Source organism: Pseudopipra pipra, chromosome 7 (genome assembly GCF_036250125.1).
Source record: "Pseudopipra pipra isolate bDixPip1 chromosome 7, bDixPip1.hap1, whole genome shotgun sequence".
Lineage (NCBI taxonomy): Eukaryota > Metazoa > Chordata > Aves > Passeriformes > Pipridae > Pseudopipra > Pseudopipra pipra.
This window is the reverse complement of record NC_087555.1, coordinates 5,229,808-5,250,390: the sequence shown is the minus strand read 5'-3', so window position 1 is coordinate 5,250,390 and position 20,583 is coordinate 5,229,808. Positions and strand designations below refer to the sequence as shown.

General features: G+C 42.6%; 1 protein-coding gene across 26 annotated transcripts in view; it reads right to left on the bottom strand.

The window, feature by feature from the left end:
• Nucleotides 1-20,583, bottom strand: part of UNC80 (unc-80 homolog, NALCN channel complex subunit) — a 120,526-nt gene that overhangs the window by 45,357 nt on the left and 54,586 nt on the right. For 19 of the 26 annotated variants that reach the window (XM_064661887.1, XM_064661888.1, XM_064661890.1 and 16 more), the window contains 13 exons: nt 17,531-17,734; nt 15,981-16,081; nt 13,969-14,166; nt 11,777-11,884; nt 10,928-11,066; nt 7,435-7,616; nt 6,938-7,069; nt 6,282-6,468; nt 5,162-5,293; nt 4,506-4,649; nt 3,156-3,256; nt 1,554-1,640; nt 573-756 (listed from right to left, as the gene is read on the bottom strand). In XM_064661887.1, coding sequence (XP_064517957.1) covers nt 573-756; nt 1,554-1,640; nt 3,156-3,256; nt 4,506-4,649; nt 5,162-5,293; nt 6,282-6,468; nt 6,938-7,069; nt 7,435-7,616; nt 10,928-11,066; nt 11,777-11,884; nt 13,969-14,166; nt 15,981-16,081; nt 17,531-17,734 — 1,899 coding nt within the window. The remainder of the gene's footprint in view (nt 1-572; nt 757-1,553; nt 1,641-3,155; nt 3,257-4,505; nt 4,650-5,161; nt 5,294-6,281; nt 6,469-6,937; nt 7,070-7,434; nt 7,617-10,927; nt 11,067-11,776; nt 11,885-13,968; nt 14,167-15,980; nt 16,082-17,530; nt 17,735-20,583) is intronic. The other 7 variants (XM_064661881.1, XM_064661883.1, XM_064661885.1 and 4 more) reach the window with 4 other exon arrangements.

Here is a 20,583-nt window from a genome sequence, read left to right as displayed (position 1 = left end):
CTCAATGTCAGGAGACTGCCCATGGAGAAAAAGTGATGGGTAAAATTCATTCCTGGGCAGGCAGGCAGCCCATGCCAGTCCTGTCTGGAATCTACTAGGCAGTGTTAGCATAGTTTCACACTTCCACAGTTAATGAGGAATTGATCTGTTCTTAAAGGATGAGATGGCTTTAGCAGCCACTGTCACTCTGAGGGAGGAACAAACCTAAAAGGTCAAATCTGTTTTTCAGCAAGGTATCTCTTGCCTGACTTGTGATGGCCAGAGTCTGAATGGTACAGTCTAACAGTCCTGACAGCCTTTCACAGCCCAACTGGCAAGAAGCTCTGGGTTGAAAAGACTGTTCTAATTCACTTTCTGTTTGCTTCTTTTAGAGCTTTTAAAGTGGCTTTCTGAATCACTAGGAATTAGCAGTAGAATTTACTGACTGAACACTCAACTCAAGGAAAACTGACTTCTAATATGCAGCCATTTGTAATGGGCCTTTTACTGATCCAGTTCTGATGGATCTCCTTTTTGGTAGAGTGGGTCATGAACTTGGAAGTGAAGGAGATTCAAAGACTCATTTTCTATACCTGGCATTGAGGCAGTCACTAGCAGCTTCACTTCACATTGTTCCTTCTTCATAGTCTGTTTGAGGTCCTTGAAGAAGAGTCCTTCAACATAACCCACCACTTCCCAAAGGAAGGTAAGTGTGGCAGAAATGGCATCCATGCCCCACTCACACGGAGTCCGTACAAAATACATGATCAGTCCTACCTGCATGCAGTAAGTAAGAGGAATAACAGGTTGTACACGCTCTTTTAACTGTGCAGAGCATTGCATAAACACAGAATAAGAATATTGTTCTGCCTTTCTTCACTCAGAGGGTTAAACTTATTAAACATATCCTGAAAGTCTGTGCTAAAGAACAATCTGCCTGTACTGTTCTTCCTTTTTCTAGGGAGGGTGCGGACTGGGGGCAAAAAGTACTCTTGCAGCACAGCCTTAAAAGACATTGTAGATGAAGAAAAGGGAGAACCTCTGCAGTAAGAGACCTCCTATGCCTTCTGCTCTGGTGTGCTGCCATGTAGATACCTCAGAAACAACAGAACGCTCCCTGGAGTAGCATACATCTTGTCTGCTTCATCTCTTAACTGCAGCAAATGCATTGACCCCAGTCTTGAAAGAAGCTGCTAGGTTTGCTCAACAGTACTCTCTAAGAGCAAAACACTTTCTGAATGAAAATTAAGTAAAATAACTGAAGCTTTTTGGGATCCTTCTGTTGGTCTACAATTCATTGTCTGTTGTTCATAAAAATCCAGGACAAATTGCTTAGAGGTTTAATCACACATTAGGGGTTTAATCACACATTACAGATTCTTTTTCCTCTCCCCATAAGGACTGAAAGGCTGGTGTAAGCCTGGTGACTTGCACCCACAGCCAGAAGCAGATATGAGCTATAGAGGAAAACTTAAGTGCATTTATTTCCTTGCAGATTGTGACATTAACTTTTTAGCACACATGCAGGCAGAGGAGAGATTCTGGGCTGCACAGGGGACCCACAAGCTACTCACCAAGTAGTTAAAGAGGATATGAGATGTCTGGGCAGGAAAGTCTCCAATGTTCAACAAAAGCTTCCTTAACATATACATCAGCTCATCCTGGAAGAAAAGCAAATTTTTTTTCTTTTCATCAAAAAAAAGGAGAATAGATTTCTCCCTTTTGTCCTTTCTGGGTTCGTTTCTTCCCATTTTTCCATACTCCCTTGGTTCAGCTCTGTCTCTCAGGGCATGAATTAGAATTATATGCTTGTGACTGCTCCCACATATTGCAAAATAAGGCCCAGGGCACAGTACCTAGGCCAGTGTCTTTATGTTTTTATCTCAGAGAAGCCAGTACCTCCTGTTGCAATTTGTATTGACTGTAGCATCCTGATTCTGCACTCCTCTCCCTGTGATAATCCCTCTGATGATGATCTGTGGAATCCAGTTCAGCTCAATAGCTGTGACTGCTGGGTAGGAGGTGTGGGCAGAATCAAACTGCCCTTCTTTTAGAGGCTGCCAGTCTTAAATGTAGACTAATCCATTTCCTATGGTGGTGAGGGGTTGTGGAGAGCACAGAATCTCATTGTCAGCTAGGGACATAAATATCTTCTATGGCCCTTGTCCTCATCCACAGCAGATTTGAGCTATGGGCATGGATATGCACAGGAAGACCCATGCCAATGACACATCTGGTGATAGCTTCCAAGGCAATACACCTGTTCTCTGTGTTCTGTACTGGTGGTGGTGGCAAGTCTTTAAAGAGATAGTAAAACAGCAGACTGTGATAACTCAGAGGCCTCTGAGGCTAAACAGTGCACAGCTTTCTTCTCAAAGGTACTTAACAACCAACCTCTCTGCCCAGAGATACCCCATCCCTGGAAGTGTGTAAAGCCAGGTTGGATGGGGCTTGCAGCAACCTGGTGTAGTAGGTGTCCCTGCCCGTGGCAGGGGGCTTGGAACAAGTTGATCTTTAAGGTCCCTTCCAACCCAACCCATTCTATGAAACAAAAGTGACCCTCTGAACTTGAATAAAAGGTTTGTGGACTATGGCTGAGAACTCTCAGGAATGGTGAGGCCACTGCTTGCTCAAAGAACCAAAGGGCCTGACCTTTCTCAGGTTTAATATTCATTCTGTAGTCAGTTCTTCGCTGGTGGCTTGAAGATGAGGGCAGTGATATTACTGACATCATACACCAAGTGTGCAGTTGAGAAGGTGGTATGGAGAGCCTTGCTGCCTTCCATCCAGTCAGAACCAGTATGCCTTTTATTCATAAAGCTTAGCCATGCACTGGGAAGTGGTCTAATAAGCCAGGGAGAGACAAGGCCACCCCCATCTTTTAGGGAAAGCTGAAAAGAGTGGTGCGGGTGGAATCAATATTTAGTTAGACGAAAGGGTTGTGCTTCACTAAGCAGCTGTTCAGAGCTTGGCTTAAAGCAAGTCAGATTCTTAGTGGTGATAAATCAGCTGTGTCCCATTTACATCAGTGGACAATGAATGAGGCCAAATGATGACATGCTACTTTATAATAGCAAATGTTCTTCCTCTAGTGATGCCAACAGATTGATTCTGCTTGCAGCTGTGCTCCCCTGCTCTAAGCAATTCATGCACCCCTGGGGAGAGGAAGAACATACCTGTCGATTGCTGATCGTGAGCTTCTCAAGGAAATGGCGCAGAACTGTTGAGGGGTCTTCAATTAAGCAGTTCCACAGGACCTGCTGAGCAACAGCACTTACTGTGAGAGAGAAAGGAAACAAGGTCAGAACCATCTCCCTTGGAAAAGCCTTGAACTGGTACACTGAGATGCAAATGTTCCTAATCTTCTACCACAGTTGCCATGTTTTGTACTGAAACACACAGGAGCCTCTTTGATGCACGAGGATTCCTGGTCACCAGTGCAGTCATCTCAATAATAATAATTTAATCAGGTCTAAAATCAGGTCTAATATTTGAACCTTCCCTAACTACTGATAGGACAGGATGCACTTCACCCCTGTAGTCAAGGAATAATAAAGAAATAACTATTTGGTTTCATAACTCCAGATGGACAAAATACAGCAATTGAAAGACAAATTCATGTACTCTTTTGTTCATGCATATAACTTAACTTTCATGGTGATTTATTAAGTGATTTTATCTGGCAGTGGTGAGCAGTATTAGATAGTTATCAGGGAATTGTGTTGATGATCAATTCCCAGAAGTGCAATTAATGGCAATCCTGCAAAGCTTAACAACAACAGAGAATTATTTGTTATTTTTTTTCAGTATGTGGCTCCCAATCACAAAATGGCACATACATTATTTAGGTGGCTGACTACATCCACCCAAAACTGAATAGAAAATTTAACAGAAAGTTAAATGCACAATTAGCTGACATGATGAGTGATGAGAAAGGAAGGAAGGGCAACAGTCCATCTGTAAACATTTGAGAGAAACAAATACAGAAAAATGCATCTATCATAGAACAAAGAAAGGCTGGTGGAAATACACCTCTGGAGGCCTGTAGTCCAAGCCCTGCTTGGAGTAGGACTGTCATCATGGCTTTGACTAGCCAGGCTCGATAACCCCTCGGTATGGAGAATCAACAGAAGCTGTACTGTGCTCCTGGTTATGGAGTTCCTTCCCAATTTCTTACCTCAACTTCCCAAGCTGTAACCTCTAAGTTAGTATTCCTCTTTTTGTTTCCTTTGCATCACACCAAACAAGCCCAGCTTCTACAATCACTCCTCACAGAACACCTATATTAGACCTCTTACCATCCTGGTATCCCCCTCACTAAACCATTTTCAGCTTCTCAGTATTTTTCTTGAACTGGGGGCCCCAAAAGAGCAAAAAACCCTCAAAGCCAAATGCAAATTATGGAGGAAAAAAAGGAAAAACCTTACAAAATCACACTTCTATTGGAAATCTATTTTCAAAGAGTTTTGAAAGGAGTTCTGCCACACTTGAGCAAGAATCCCTTGAAGGTTAATCTAGGTCAGTACCAGCTACTCCATCCTCCCGGACTTCTCCATCTTCCATCAAGTGGACAATGGGGAGCACTGCTGCACAGATGCATGCTGGAAACACAGCCTGAGGTGGTTGGGGCACATGATGGTTTGGAGTGTGTTCAGTAGTGTGTTCTTCATCTGCAGCAGTAAGAAGAGTAGAAGGGGAGTTAGTGGTATTATCCAGGCAGGTTATATAAGCATTTATGTTAGGGGCTGTACAAACAGTTCAAAATTATAGGCTGTCTGATCACTGTGCAAGCATGACAGGTTTACTGCTGTCTCCAAGAAGAAACTGAACCTCCAGCCCACTTCTTGACCAAGAATTTTCATTGTAAATATACAATTTTTCCATTTACAGTTCTTTTTTTTTTTTGTAGGTAACCAGTTCTAATGAAATCTCTTTTCATTACCATTTTTCAGCTAAAGGGTTCTCTGTTGCACTACTCTCCAAATGGAACATGAGAGGCAAGGGAAGACATTGTGACAGCAGGGGTCAATAAAGTAATGCAGGGCAGTAATTTATTATAAAGTGGCTCAAGCTTGGGAATAAATTTGGCAACAGCAAATGCCACATCTTTATGGGTCAACAGGAAAGGCTTCCAGTGAAATGAAATCCTAGAAGAGAATACTCCAAAGTGAAGTCAACCCACCTTCTGCACTGACTGCAGACCGCACTGACCAGACAGAGCCACGGCGGAAGGAATAGTTCCTATGGGATGTACTGGAGGTGCAGGAAGGACTCACAGAAAGACGGCGGGAGGCCAGGTTGGCAACTTCTTCTACTGACAAAGAGAATAGGAAACGTCAATCCAGATCCAACTGACAGACTTTAGGAAACTTTCTGAAGAACAGCACTTACAACCAAATCATATCATTGAGAATTCAAGTCAGGTAACACTCAAGAGGCACAACTTAAAATCTATAAAGATCAGTCAGATAATTTGTTCATGCTTTGGAAACCAGCAGAACATTGTTCTGTAAGAGTGTTCAGTGTTTTGGTGCATCACACTGTAACTGAATCAGCTTTATACTTCTTTTCATCCACTCCCTGTTAACCATCATAATTGCTTATTTTTTCTAAGAACAGGGATTTCTACTTACAGATTTCTTATGTATGCTTAGATCTGAACATGCCTGAACTCACCTAATGGCACATACATTGGAATGCCTTTAATGAAGTCTGTGTGCTCTGTTAGACTGGGCCAGTGAAAATTCTCACCCAAAGACTAAGCTTTTCATGACTCATGCCATGTAACTTTGGCTATCTGAAAGTTTGGTACTGAGGCTGCTCCTGTCCCCTGGGCTTCCCTGCTAGTCACCATAAAGACAGAAAACTCCAGGGGCAATTCAGCATACCCTAAGGTACTGCTAAAGGGCAATTCCTCTCATCCTTTAATTATTTAAGAGTTAAAGTTAGGAAGGACATATTTCATTTCTAGTGTTGCATATTCTCAATCTGTTAAATCCCACAAAATACTGGGAGCTTTGAGATGCTAAATTGTGGCAAGTTCCACCAAAGGCGAGGGGAGATGGGGTAAGTGGCTTCATCACACAGTGAGCACTCAATACGTCTGAGGTTCTCTGTTTTTCTTGCACTGATTTTTAAATACACTTTTTCTCAATGATTTGGACTCTTCCAACATGTGGATGCAGTTGTGATCTTTCCAATATTAACAATCAATGTTTCTGGACACCACCCCCTAAGCAGTGCTGTGTTGGTGAGAAGTGCTCTCAGGTTCCTGGAAGCCAGTTCCTGGCCCCAGAGCACACCTTCTTCTTCCTGCTCCGAGCTGGGTGTGCAGGATGGCTCGTAGCAGGCCTCCTGAGTGATGGGGATGGCAGTGATGAGACTGGCTTCCCGGCCCAGGCGTTTCTTCTCTTCCTCCTGCTGCAGGTTCTTCAGGATATGCTCCGCTCGCTGATGGGAACGCGACACAGCTCGGGCTGAAAATGACTTCTGTTGAAAGAAAAGAGAAGAAACAGAGCCTGAAGCTGTTAGTTAAGATGCACACACCCTGATTTTCTGACAGAGACCTCTAACGTTTAGCAATTCAGTTTCTAAATACAAATCTGACCAGTGCCAGCTGAGCAGATTCAGCAGGAGACTCTTCTCGAAGGTATGTCTATAATGGTCTGTCAGAGAGTTCTGTTGAACCAACCTTCTCTTGGAGAAAGAACAGCTGTGTGCTCCTAAGATATGAGTTACTGTCTCTCACAGGGATAAGAGGTACAGTACAGTACCTCAGTGAACAAACAGAAAAGACTTATGACCACATAGAAAATTCTGTGTATCCTACACAGACTATACAAGATATTTTTTCCATATGGGAAAGACATTCTCAGAGTTTAGTCCACATCTTTTGGCTTCACTTCCCCAGTATTGCTACAGAGAAAAAACAGTGCTTACTTTCAGGATGTCTGCTTACCGACTGATCTTCATTTATAGGATCTTGCACACTCCCACTGCACTGAGGGACCCAGGGAGGATCAAACATTGGCACAGATGGCATACCCAGCACAGGAGAAGGCAGAGTGAAGTTTATACTTGGAGGAGGGATCTAAATAAAAATAAGAAAGACATTTTGTTAAAGCAGACTATTACTGTCAGTACTGTTAATTCAACATGAGCACAAGTACCCAAGACATTAATTAACTCTACAAATTTTTCCCACCTCCATATCTCACTGGACTATAACACCACGTATGACATACATTTCTTCCTCCGATATTTCTCCTCACTTGAGTCCACATTATACTTTTCTCATTTTATACAGGAGTTCTACACATCACCTCCCCCACTAGTGTGACTAACATTTTTTTTCTCTGAACAGTTTCAGGCAATTTCATAGCAGTTTGCCATTACATATTTATCCCACAAGGCAAGCTGTAAATGTCACCATTGTGCTTCATGTGTCTTATCTACCTTAAAGATCTGCTGTGCTCCCTCTTCCATCCTTGGCCACACTTGATATCTAAACCTCCAGAGTGTGTGAAATTTGAGAATGGCATTCAGTCTTTGCACTGTTTCTGGGTGATGAAATTCGGACATCAGCATGTCAGAAACGGCCTCTGGCACTTTCACAGCACACAGCAGGAACATGGCAGCTGCAGGGACAGAATATCTGATCATCTGGTTTTCTTAATAACATGTTTATTTGGCAAGGAGAAATCACAGTTCTGCAAACCCCCACCAAGAGAAACCCAGTCTTGGCTCCAGAAAGGACATCACCAGTCTAGCAGGCCTAGAGAAAACTGTGCTGCTTCATGAAACCAAGCATGTGTGAGTCCACCTTTTGGAGCCACAAAGCATGACACCTGAAGCTTGTAAATTCTTCTGGAAAACCTGTTTTTAAAAGAAAATATCCCTTTGATCTTCTCACTAAAAAAATCCAGTCATGACTGGTTTAAAATAAGAAGCATCTCTTGAGGAGTTACTTACTAATTGAGTTCGACCTTCAGAGATTCCAAGTGATTTCTGTATTGATTGATAAAGCCTGGTTTAACAGAAGTTCTGCCTTCCCCTTGGAGCAGGAGCCAGTGCCCCAGCAGAGGTCACCTGGCTATGTTCATGGATAAAACCAAAATAAAGGTTCTTGGTTAAGTGGGCTCTGTGTAATGATCACAATCTGCCCCCAAGAGGAAACAGTCACCATGAATTGCAAGACCAAGGACCAGCTCACAACGGAAAACAGCACAATAGAAGTTGAGCTGGCCCATAGTTGTTTCAATGGATCATATTTGAATATAAACAGACATTAAATTCCAAATTCCAGACTGACAGAGGCCAATTAATGCAGATGGCACTGAGGGGCACTGCAGGAGACAAAGAAGGGGAACAGTGTTGCAGTGGGAGTTCAGTGTGTGTCAGAGAATCCATGGCTTCTTTGACCAGTAGCTCACCACAATTTCTTGAGATTTGGTGGCTGTTCCTCCACAGTAGAAAGAGGACGTTTGCCATCGCGTTTGCCTCAACACTTATTCAGGAGGTGCTACAGGTGAGAGCTGTGCTGACAGGAGGCAATTCGAACACTGCAGGAAAACAAGGCTGCTCTCTGACTGCCCAGGTCCTGCCTTGCATCACAAAGGCTCCCAGTGCTGCTGTAAATTGGTGGTGGCCTTCCAGTTTCACCAGCTCAGAGAACTTTCTGCTCTCTGGTCTTTTCAATGTAACTATGTCAAGTCTTAGTAGGACTGATGTAAAGGTGTGAGTTGATGCTGAAGCAACCAAGAAACAGAGCCTTGGGAGAGGTCAGCAGATGGTACTGTGGTACATTAACACGGGAGTTCTTTTTATCTAGCGGCTAGATACTAACATTTGGGGGCTTTCAGGGTTTGACCTTGATGAATGTAATTTATACTTGGGCTGAAATAACTCACTACTGAAAAAAGCTACTCCAGACCCTCAAATTGATTTTAATCCTCCATTCAGGAACAGGAGAAAGAGTAAGATGTATGTCAGAGGCTGTTTTGGAAGAGCAGCAAAGTTTCATCCCATTCCCTGTAACCCATGCAATTTTTTTATTTGAATCATAGAATCATTAATGTTGAAAAGGACCTCTTCATTTTGCTCCTTTTTCTTCCTGTCTGCACATTTGACCTGGGAAAGGCAAAGGGGAAAGCACAGGGAAGAACTGTGGGCTGAAAAAGTGCACTGGTGGAACAGATGGAAAATGAGAGAAGCCTGGAGAACATGAGATGTGCAGTCAAAAAATGGACTTCAGGGCAGAATTCATTGTCAGCTGTGGAAAATGAGGGACTGTAAACTGGATTGAAACATGATGAAAAGGGGAGTGATGTCTGAGGAGCACTTCAAAACTCTTGCATTGTTAGCAGCTTTTGATAAAAATGCCTGTAATTTAATCTTCAGTGTAAGAACACTTGGGATGGTCCCCTTAGGTGCACAAATCTGTGGAAGGAGGCAATCTTTAAGCCATTTCTTTGCATGCTGGGGGAGGAGAAAGGCAGAATTTGAAAGTTGTGGGAAATCAGCATACAAAGAAATTCGATTACTTTAATTTATGCTTTAAGTAAACTGTCTATTGTGTGTGAGGGATGTTCACAGTTTCTAAGACTGCAACTCATTATTTCTGAACATCTGCCATTAGCATACACTGATTATGAGTGTTTGGACAGGACAATAAGACTAGAAAAGACCTCCTGAATCACATCATCTCATCCCCTTCACAAACTTCTAAACCAAAGGGCATTTGCTCTCTTTCTGGTGGTGAGAAATCTTCTGTTTTAAAGGTGAAAGAGGTCATAAAAAGTTAATTCTCATCTTTATGCTACCATGGCTTAAATACTTCTTTCTCCCTGTCTGGTCTGCTGTAGTTATGGAGAGAAACAGTATCAATTAAATAAGTATCCTCACCATACAGACTCTTCATTCCTCCTTCTGTCCTAGCAGCCTTTCATTGCATCTGCCCCATGTAAATGTCTTTCTTCAGTGACTAGAATCATGCATGGAAGTGCTGTGTTCTGGGTAACTGTACATTTTGCTTTACAACAGCGTTAATACTTTGAATCTCTAATGAAATACCTCTTCTGACACAATCTGACTGTGTTTATTGTTCCACAGCTGATCGTTAGGTCAGTTATCTTCTGGCCAAGGGATATACTCTGAAACTAGTTCATTTCCACGGGAGAAGATCCAAGCTCACAAGAGAAAAATTCTCATTACTACTTTGCAACAACATAATCTTACACTTTATAGTCATAAATTTCATCCCTGGTGCAAGACCCCAAGTCTAGAGCTATGAGCTCACCAAAGGAATTTTACTTTAAAAATATACAAGGCTCCAAAAATTCGCCTGCCGATTTTTTTAGATGAGCCCTCAGTTCTTTTAACACCTTAAGAGAGAGCACATAGGAGAAAAGCTGCACACATTTTCTCAGAGGGTACTTCTGGTGGTAAACTTTAGGAAATAAGAGTACTTGACAAAAGTTTAAAGGGTAACATTCAACCAAAATAAAGCATTCCACTAAGCATTGACTTAGCACATGCTATCACATAGAACTTAGCAAAATCCAGCCCATCTGGGCCCAAGTGACCCAAGTTACCTGTCTCTACTAATAATTTCCATCAGGCAACATACAGAATACTTTAGTAAACTCTGGACAGACTGAATCACTGTGTTTCCTCTGCCTAGAAACCCAGCTGAACATAGATGCTGATTTTGATGCTTTCCAAAGATCCACCACAACCAGGGGCTGAGAGAGATTGCCCTCCTGGTCCTTCTGGCCACCTCCTTTGTCCAGAGCACAAAACCACATGAAGGCCTATGAAAACCAAACAGTCCTCAAGAAACCCTGGTGGCATTCAGATTCCTCCGCTGCAAAGCTGCCTTGCAAGGTCTTGTGATCTGCTGCAAGCTGTGCAGCCAGGGCAACCATCCTAAATGGTTTTGTTCTCTTACCTGCTGCTCCAGCCATGTGCTCATCCACACTGAGCAGGAGCTCCCATGCTGCTGGCTGAATGTCCCCATACATCTCTTCTGTGAGGATAGGAGCTGCCTTGATTAACAGTGACAAAGGTGCAGGGGAGAGGCTCATTACCTGCAACAAACCAAGCCAAGCCTTAGGGCTGAACTGTGCAAACTATCCACAGGGAACAACACATGCAGTAATTTTACCCGGTTTTGCTCTGCAGATTACCCACCAATTACCTCTAGGTTCAGCCATTTCAGATAATGCTCCAGAAAAGAACGTTGCTTCTGGCTACATTGAAAGAGCAGTGTTTGCAACCCAGTTCCTAGAGCCTTTTGCTTGTCCCTCACATCACCAAAACTCAAAGAGAAGAAAAGGAAAGCCAAACTTTCCCAAGGTAGTGTACAAACAGTGATATAGATCCATGAAAAACCTCTTGCTTCTTCAGGGACATTGAACAAGTAAGACCAAAGGAAACTACTGCTGTAAATGGACAGGTTGTATTTAAACACAATTGCGGATTTTCTACATTTTTAAAAATATTTCCTCCTTTATTTTTTGTATCCCCAGCTTTGATGCATGTGTCCCTATGGAAAAACAGAGATGCAGACTGTGATTTAACGAAGCTAAATGTTTAAAGGATTCTTTGACCGTGTTACCTTAAGAGGTTTTAATTTAGCATTTCTCAGATGGGGAAAATATGTAGGGCTGAACTGACTGATATTCAGGAACAGGTCTTCTCATGGGCTTGGAGATCCATATATATTTTCCCTATTGTTGCAGTCTAACCTGACACCTAAGTATCACCTTACATAACTATCATATGGCCTAGTCAGTACCTGCTGCCTGATGTATTTTAGCATTCCAGAGTCCTTCTTCCCTTCCAAGTTGATATCAATTACCCTCTTTTTTAGAGAAGGAGTTCTCAAGCACGACTTGTCTGAGCACTGGAAGGAAACAAAAAGAAAACTGAGTTCACATTTAGATTTCCCAAAATGTAGAAAAGAAGATCAGGTACAAGAGGCATTTCCGTACACGAAAAGCCATCTGGTGCCAGAGCTGTAGCACAAAGCCCTCTTCTTTGCTGGCAACAGACCTAGTATCAGTGAGATGACATATCCAAATTTCTTCTCTTTTTAACAATGTTTTCCCAATAAAATGTTAAGGCAGAAGCCAGTAAGTCAAACGAAGGATGTGAATGTCGTCTGTGTAATCTTCACAGGCAGCACACACAAGTATTTTAGTTAAGCAGGTTAGAGGCAAAAAGTCTAAACTTCCCCTGCAAGAAATTACCAATGAAAGTGTTTAGTGAGCACAACAATGATTCCTCTCATAGAATCACTGAGGCTGGAAAAGACCTCTAAATCATCGAGTCCAACTGTTAACTCAGAACTGCCAATCCCCCACTAAACCAAGTCCCTCAGTGCCACATCTACATGTCTGTTAAATACTTTCAGGAGTGGCAACTTCACTACTTCACTGGGCAGCCTATTCCACTGCTCGACAACCCTTTCAGAGAACAAATGTTTTCTAATATCCAACTTAAACATCCCCTGGTGCAACTTGAGGCCATTTCTTCTCATCCTGTCACTTGTCACCTGGGAGAAGAGGCTGACCTCCACCTCACTACAACCTCCTTTCAGGGAGTTGTAGGGAGTGATGAGGTCTCCCCTGAGCCTCCTCTTCTCCGGGCTGAGCCCCCCAGCTCCCTCAGCCTCTCCTCAATAGACTTGTGCTCCCAAGCCTTCTCCAGCTCCATTGCCCTTCTCTGGACATGCTCCATCACCTCCATGTCTTCCTTGCAGGGAGGATTATCAAAAAATTAAAAATTATGAATTGCTCTCCTGCAGTGAGGTCTGTACAAACAGTGCCTGTGCTGGTAGGAAACCTTACTGTCTCCCAAACTCTTTTTTTCCTTGCTTAAAGGCTTTGATGATTTGATGGATGGTGAAATGTGTATCACTATCTTGCAATTCAAAGTGGGAGATGAAACAGCATGCAGTGTTCTTCTGCTTTCATGAACACTGCCAGCTGCTTATCCCCAGCCTGCCTTCTGTAGAGGAAATGACTGCCTCTCTTTTTAAATAACTGATACGCTACTTTTCTACGCCAGAGGAAATATATGAGGGTTTCAGTTTTCAGGAAAGCAGAAACATTAGCTGCTGTTTCACCTGCCCTGTGCCTTCTTCCATACAAACACCCTTCAATTTTCTACTTTGACAGGAAATAAACAATCTGCTGGGTGATGAGAAAACATTATGAATTTGTCTCCTCCTCCATCATTTGTTGCTTCCAGGGATGATAGCCTCCTCACCTAACAGAAACCTTCATGAGAGATTCATGAACTTTTTTGTTTTCAGTGTTACTGCAAAGTAGTCTAATGACTCTGCCATTGCAAGTATTCAGAATGACTGTAGTTTGCCTACTGTGGTCCAGCTGTTCATATGATTAAGTTGGTGCTTGGGTGGGCACTTTCCTGAAAGCAGAAATTTATTTCCCCTGCAGTTAGAGGCGCCATTTATATGACTAAAAAGGCATAATGGTTCCTGCTGAACGGGTCATTAAACGCCTGTCACTAAAGAGACTGTAACATTAAAGACCAATGTATACAATTCTTGGAACAGCCCTGGGAGCTCAGATCTAAAAGAAAAAGATTACACGAGATGTTAACAAGAATTTCAAGAGTGATTCTTACTAACAGATGACAAAAAGCATGAAAAAAAAAAGGAGACTGGACACCACAGGGTGATAAGTAGAGGCCATAAAAGACCATTAAAATTAAAGTCAGGTTTTAAAGCTTTTAAACTACCTCATCAACAACTAAGATTCTCTCCAATCAATACAGATTACATTCCTTCCATAATGTTAAATGACTTAATAGCTGGGTTTTTTTTACAGCAAAGTCATGTTTAGGAAAAGCTGTGTTAATTTTTTCATGAAAGAACTGTATGAATACATTAGGCAGCCTTTGAAAGTAATTATGACCTGCCCAGACAAACCCCAAAACATTCTGCTTTTCGCATTTACTCACTTCCTTTTGTTTTTTGCCTCTTGCCACATTGTTCAGCGTGGTGTTTTCTCGCAGAGAGTCCACTGTGTCTCCATACAGGAGTTTGATGGCCCGGACGAGGCGAGCACAGGAGCGGCTGTGATGGAGGTAGCAGTGTGGGTGACAGTAGTCAATGTGGGTACATATGAAACTTTGCTGGTTGCATAAAAGGATCATAACCTGGAAATTAAAAGAGCATAATTATCTACAGAAAACGGAGTTACACAGGCAGGCATGGGGATAGTCAAGCTAACTTTTCCACAGCCTAGCTGGGGAAGCATGAAGCTCAACACAGTTGTTTAAAAAGTTATGTGTGTCTATGCAGAGCTCCATGCTTACATGGGGTTGGCAAACTAGCTAGGCATGGTTAAAGAAACATTAGTGTTAACAAAGTTAACAGAGCAGCTGCAGATGTGTATGTTTGGCTGGGGGCAAGATAAATGCTGAGGAAAATAGTACTCTCTCAGTTTGCAGAAAAGCTGTTGTATCACCACTCTGAGATGAGAGCTTGGATTGGAAACTGTCAACTAGTTAATTGTCACAGAGGAACAGCAGCTCTCTGTACACTGCTCTTCATGTTACACACAAACCCAGCCTCTTAGCAGCACTCTGAGGAAAACACACAGGCATCCCCAAGCCATTCACACTGTAGGTCTTAACTGGCCTTTATGAATCCCACAACCTTGTTCAGAAATACCCAGAACTGCCACAAAGAATCTATCCCACCTTTTCCATCCACTTACGGTCTGTGCAGCTGTAGTCTGCTGGCTCTCTCAAGTAAGGCTGCCACATCATTCTCAACCTTAAAATATTTAAGTTTCTAAAAAGTTAGGAGCTAAATTTAAAACAAATCTGTGCTACGTATGTTGGATTCTTGTGTTTGCTTGCCTGTTCTGGCCTCATATTATTTTGGGGTCAGTCAGGAATAATTCAACATTTGTATCAATGTGCATATAGTGTAAGTCTAATCAGCATTGCATAGCCTCTAGCCTGCCTGAGTGGCTGACACAGAGTGAGGACACCACGCTCCAGGCATTCAGGTTTCCTGCCCAGTCACCATCTTCCAAAAAAAAACAACTGTCAAGGACTGCTTCTGACATCAAAGCCTGTTCTTGCCCACATCCCATAGGAATGGGGCAGCTGAGAGCAGACTGTATGAAATACTTGGGAGAAAGAGTGGGATATCAGCTCAGTATTGGCAGCTGTCTTTCCCAAAGGCAACTCGGAAGTCACACATCTGTGCAGGACACAGTCAGTCTGTGCACAGCTAGTCAATCCAAAGACAATTAATCTGTGCACAGTGAGTCAATCAAAAGCATGTGCACAAGGACACACTGACTGTACTACTCCATCACAGTGTGTCATGAGGCAACAGAGGTAGATGTGTGCAGTCCTTGGATACAAGCAGATTGAACGGTGTAGACTTGCACAACTGACTTTTGGCAAGTCTAAATTGTGGATACAGAGATTGCCAAAACGGATGTCTTAGACCCTGCATGACCAAACCACATCTGCACTGTTGTATTCTCTGTCTGTTGGATAGAGTTGGAACTACACAAGGCCCTATTGGGTTAGACAAGTAGCCTCTAAAATGCCACTTCTCAGAAACCAGGAGCCCAGCTCACACTGTAGTCCATTCTGCTGCTCTCCCTGAACTACTCACTACTAGCCATGCTGAAGATAAGATACTGAGCTAACGGATTTTTCAGCTGAGGGAGCATGGCTGTCCCTGGACACCTAGAGAGAAAGTCCATTTTCCCTTAAAAATTAAATATATGAAATAGACAGAGGGAGCAAGATAAAAACTTTCTGGGTTTAGTCCATTTTAGAAATGGCAAACAGATGATTTCCAAAAGTCGCACCTTACTTACACTTTAGATCCTTGATGCTGTATGGAGAAAGCACAGACTGTGATCTGGTTACTGCCAGCCAGCACAAAGGTTTTCCTACTGAAAATGCCATCCTTGAGAATACTACCAGTGACTTGTACTTACATGCAGCCACGACATATTCCGATGATAGTTCTCCTCCATGCCTGTGTTGCTCAGCACCTCGGGTTCAATGCTGGGCTCGCTTGCGCTCCAAGGGCTCCCTTCTTCAAAAGAAAAATACCCAAAAGGTGGTTGTTTTTAGTGCCCCCTATGTGCTTTAAGAGTAGCGGCAGCACTTGTAAGCCAGGCCAGCCTTGTGGGAACAGACCAATCCTTGTATCATGCTGGCTTGACACTTACAAGAACCATTTGGACTTGGCTCACAGGCCATCCTGTCAGTAGCAAACATTGCTCCCTCCCCACTTTTTTTTTAATTGAAGGAGAAAGGATAATCAAAAACCATCAGAAACAAATTCTTTGCACCATTCAGATGCTGCGAATGGTTGGTTTAGTGATCTGCATTGACTGGGCTCTGTGGTTAAAAATGCCAACAAAAATCCAACCAGAAGTGGCATCCAACTGGAAATGCCAGTGGGCAAAGTCCCTGCTAATTGCCCATGGGAACTGCTAATGTCATGGGGATGAAAGGGGAAAAAAATCCTGATTATAGCACACTAGTTCTGAAGAACTCAGACAAGGGAGAGATTTCTCTGGGAACTTCACTGATCCCTGTGTTTCCTCTAGCCATTTCATACCCTATGGACCTCCTATAAAACTGATATTAATGCTGTTTAAGTGTTGGCTGGAGATGAATTCTGGTTTATCCTTTCTTTCTCCTCTTTAAATGAACTGTGACTTGCCAAAGACTAGAGAACAGGCAATCTCACTCTCCATGTTCACCTACTGAAGCATCTTCTGGGTAACATAAAAATGACCATTAAGTTTGGGAGGTTATTTCAGCTCCAAATGTATCCACAGTTTTTGGTTAACACTCCTAGCAGAGGAAGCCCCTTTAGTTCGACTGTGATGGAGATTTCTCACAGCAGGATGCACATTTGGTTTCCATAAGGTACATGTATGGATATTTATCTTTTTAAGACTGAGGAAAGCAGCTGTAAACTGTAAAAATAGATATATATGCCAATATATAGAAATATAGCATGTAGCATGTAGGTGTTATGTTCTACATATAGGAAGATATATTTTACATGTCATATGACATGCCTATGGCATCATATCTGATATAAAATATGAAGTGCATGTCCATATATATATATACACACCTATATATATATATATATATTTAGCCAATCTGTTGTTCATGTAATCATTATATCATATGATTTAGGAGTATATGTCTGTGCATATATACACAGGCACATGCTTCCCTAAAGACAGCAAGTGTTTGGCTGGCAAGCACCAGCATTCCAAGAGTTCATGCTCTAACACGGAGCGCTGAATTGACAAACTGTGCATGGAGCTGATGCTGCACCCAGGATTTGAGACATGTTCCTCCCAGGCCCTAGTCCAGGAAGTTCTCTGAAGAGGACTCTAAATTTTTCCTAGCCTGCTGGGGTGGGGGTCTCTTGCCATTTCTAGCTCTGCTGCAATCACATCAAGAGTTTAGGTCCTGCCTATTGTCCCCTCCCTTTCCACCCACTCGTCTAAGTTACCTATATCAGTGACAGTGTCCCTGCTGTGGGACAGCTGCAGCTCCTCATTCTCAGACTCTGAGTCCTGCCGTGATAACTTGGTGCTCTTTAGGCTGCCGGCCCGGCGAATGCTGGAAAGGGAACCCCCCTTCTTCACCCGGAAACTGCGGGTTCCTTTAATCTGGAGCAAGCGGGAGCCTCCTATCCTGATCTTCCTGCTGGGAACTGTATTAAAAGAATAAAAGAGGACTTTTTTCCCCTTAATTTTTCCCCATTTAAAAAAGAAAGAGATCCTGGCCCTCCCCTCCCTCCCAACCCTTTGCTGCCAGCCTGTATTGCAGCATCTTTTCTTCTACCAGGGAATGTGGAGCCAGAGGCTTCCTCCAAAGCCACCGCCAATGCAGCTCTGTCAATCGGGCAGTAAAGATGCTTTACAGAAATGTGTTCAACATCTCATTTCCTGGACATCTGGTACGTCACCTTTGGCCTTGTCTGTATTTGGAATTAGCCCTCGTTCAACCGCCAGCAAGTAGAGTCATCTGCTCTAACAGAAACCCAAAATGTGGACAAGGAAAACCTATGATTCACACAAATCTGAATCAATTCCTGCCAGGAAACAGGATCTACCCAGTGGATGTGAACTCCAGTTTTCTTTGCCAGCCCTTGGGGTTCACATTAGTGCAGGATCACCTCTTGCTAGGGATAGATGGCTGAATCCCAAGCATGAACAAGGCACCATGGGCAAACCTACTTTACCATGGGCCTAGGTTCTGTAAACGTCACTGAGCTCTGCAGTAGGATCAATTATTTATTCATACAGCATGTGTGACTGCAGAAGGGTAGTGTGCTTCATGAGGTCAGCATGGAAGACTTCTTTGAAGTAAGATTTGCATAAGTCCATGTCTCTGCATGTTACTCTTCGTCATTAGAATGCTTTAGAGGAAATGGGAGCACGTAGATCCTCTCCTTCAGACAAATCAGCAGCTTTCAGGCATTAACAACATCCATTGACACTCTGCATTTTTGATGAGCACAGACATGAAATGGTTCAATGTTCAAAGCACCAACCGTTTGCACTTTCATTCTCCTCTTAGTTCAAAGGCAGTACATAGCAATATGTCAGTCCAAATGTTGCAACACTCAGTCATTTTACTGCAGATCTAATCAGACAAGGCCACATGTGATCAATTACCTTTTCGTGTGTGGTTGGGAATGAATGAGATACAGCTTTTTGGATATCATGGGTAAGCAAAATATTTAAATAGAATTGTATTTTGCCTTCAGGAAAAATCAAACACACTTTTACTCCCGAGAATGCCCCTAATTCCTCCAAACCCAATTCCCATTCCCATAACCAGTGGCTAACGTCCTGGTCGCAGACAGCTGGAAACGTTTTAAGAGCTACTCCTCAGTCCTCATGAATCAGGTGGGCAAATCACTGTTGAGTGACCAGAGAATCTCCCTCCAAGTGACCATGCTGAGTTCCTTAGCAATCACTACTGCTTGAATCACATTCAGATCAGCCTCCTAATACCAAACCACTTAAGCTTGTAACTTGTAACTGCATTTTGTGAACTCTGCAGAATCCCATTTTGGCACTCAAAGAGTACATACGATCCTCTGAGAACCTTTATCTACCTAGCTGTATTATCTGTATTTCAAACCTACCTGAAGCAGATTCTACACAGTAAACTCGTAGCTTTTGGATAGCTGCTAAGCCATGCCTGGGGGGAGCAATGAGAGCAAAGTTTTTAACACTCCGGAAAAAAAATGAAAGGAAACAGATTAGTACTCATCAAAGAGGCTGAGATAAAGAAACCTGTCACTGCAGGCAAGAAAAGTTTAGTTACATTCACACAACAACATTTTCCCATCTAGGAAAGTGTAGATTATGAAAGGTGCCTCTGCATCTATTGCGTTTGGCCCAGGTGGATCCCCAGAAGAATATGCTGTGGCCAAAGAAAAGAACATAATTATTGTAATTTTAAACTATAACATTATCCTGCACTTATTTAGCTTCTAAAATATTGGAATTAAACTTTTGCTATAGTAGGATTCAGCCTTCCTACTATAGTCACTTTTCTCATGCCTACAGTGCAGTAAAGAGGCAGCTTTAGTAAAGGAAAACTACATGACAGCTTAGGGAAAAGGGAAAATGGAAAAAAAACCAACTAAAATTGCAGGAAAATGTAGTTTAACAGAGGCCAGAATAAAGAAACTTAATACTATATTTGCAAAAATAACTCAATTCTGCATTATGCCTGCAGCACAGTAACATGTGCAGGAAAAGCAAAGTCAGCGTTGTCTCTGAGAAAATTAGGATAGTTAGAGACTGGCCACCAGCATTTTCCAGCAGGACTGCATGCTTGAAGGCATTCTCCCACTCAGGTAATATCCCAGTGGATGGAACTGCTCCCTGAAAAGCTTAAAAGTGGTTTCAAGTAATTGTCATAACTATTTTCAAAACAAACCCAACCCCAAACCCAAGCTTTTCCTCATCTAAATAGGTAAAGACATCTTATCCCACTCATGTTACCCTATCAGACACCCCATAAGGCTATGTGCTTCTCTGGGCTGCCAGTATGCCAAGGATACACAAAATGAGCATCAATTTATCCAGCTCACCTTTCTTAGGTGGGTACCTAGCTGTCTCCACAGAAGTAACTGTCCCCCCGACACACAATCTTGGAGAAAGTTTTATACTGTGCAAGCCTTGGAAGCATTTCTATTATTTTCTCCAATGATTGTGGCAGGGTCACAGCTGAAGACAACACAAACTTTATCCAAAGCCCCCTGAAGTCAATAAAAACTCCTCTGAATCATTAATAGACATTATAGTTCCTAGGGGATAACCAGCCACAGACTCCACCGTTTTCAAACAATCATCAAATGTTTATCCTTTTCAAATGATCATCAAAATTATCATTCAAACATCTGCACCTTTAAATGGCTATTATGAGACAGAATGTAAACAGTTCTAGAAAAATTGTTAGAGGGAGAATCATTTACAGGTCTGGCAGTTTAGTCTCTAATTGCAAATACACACAATGACTGTATATTGTATTGCAACACTT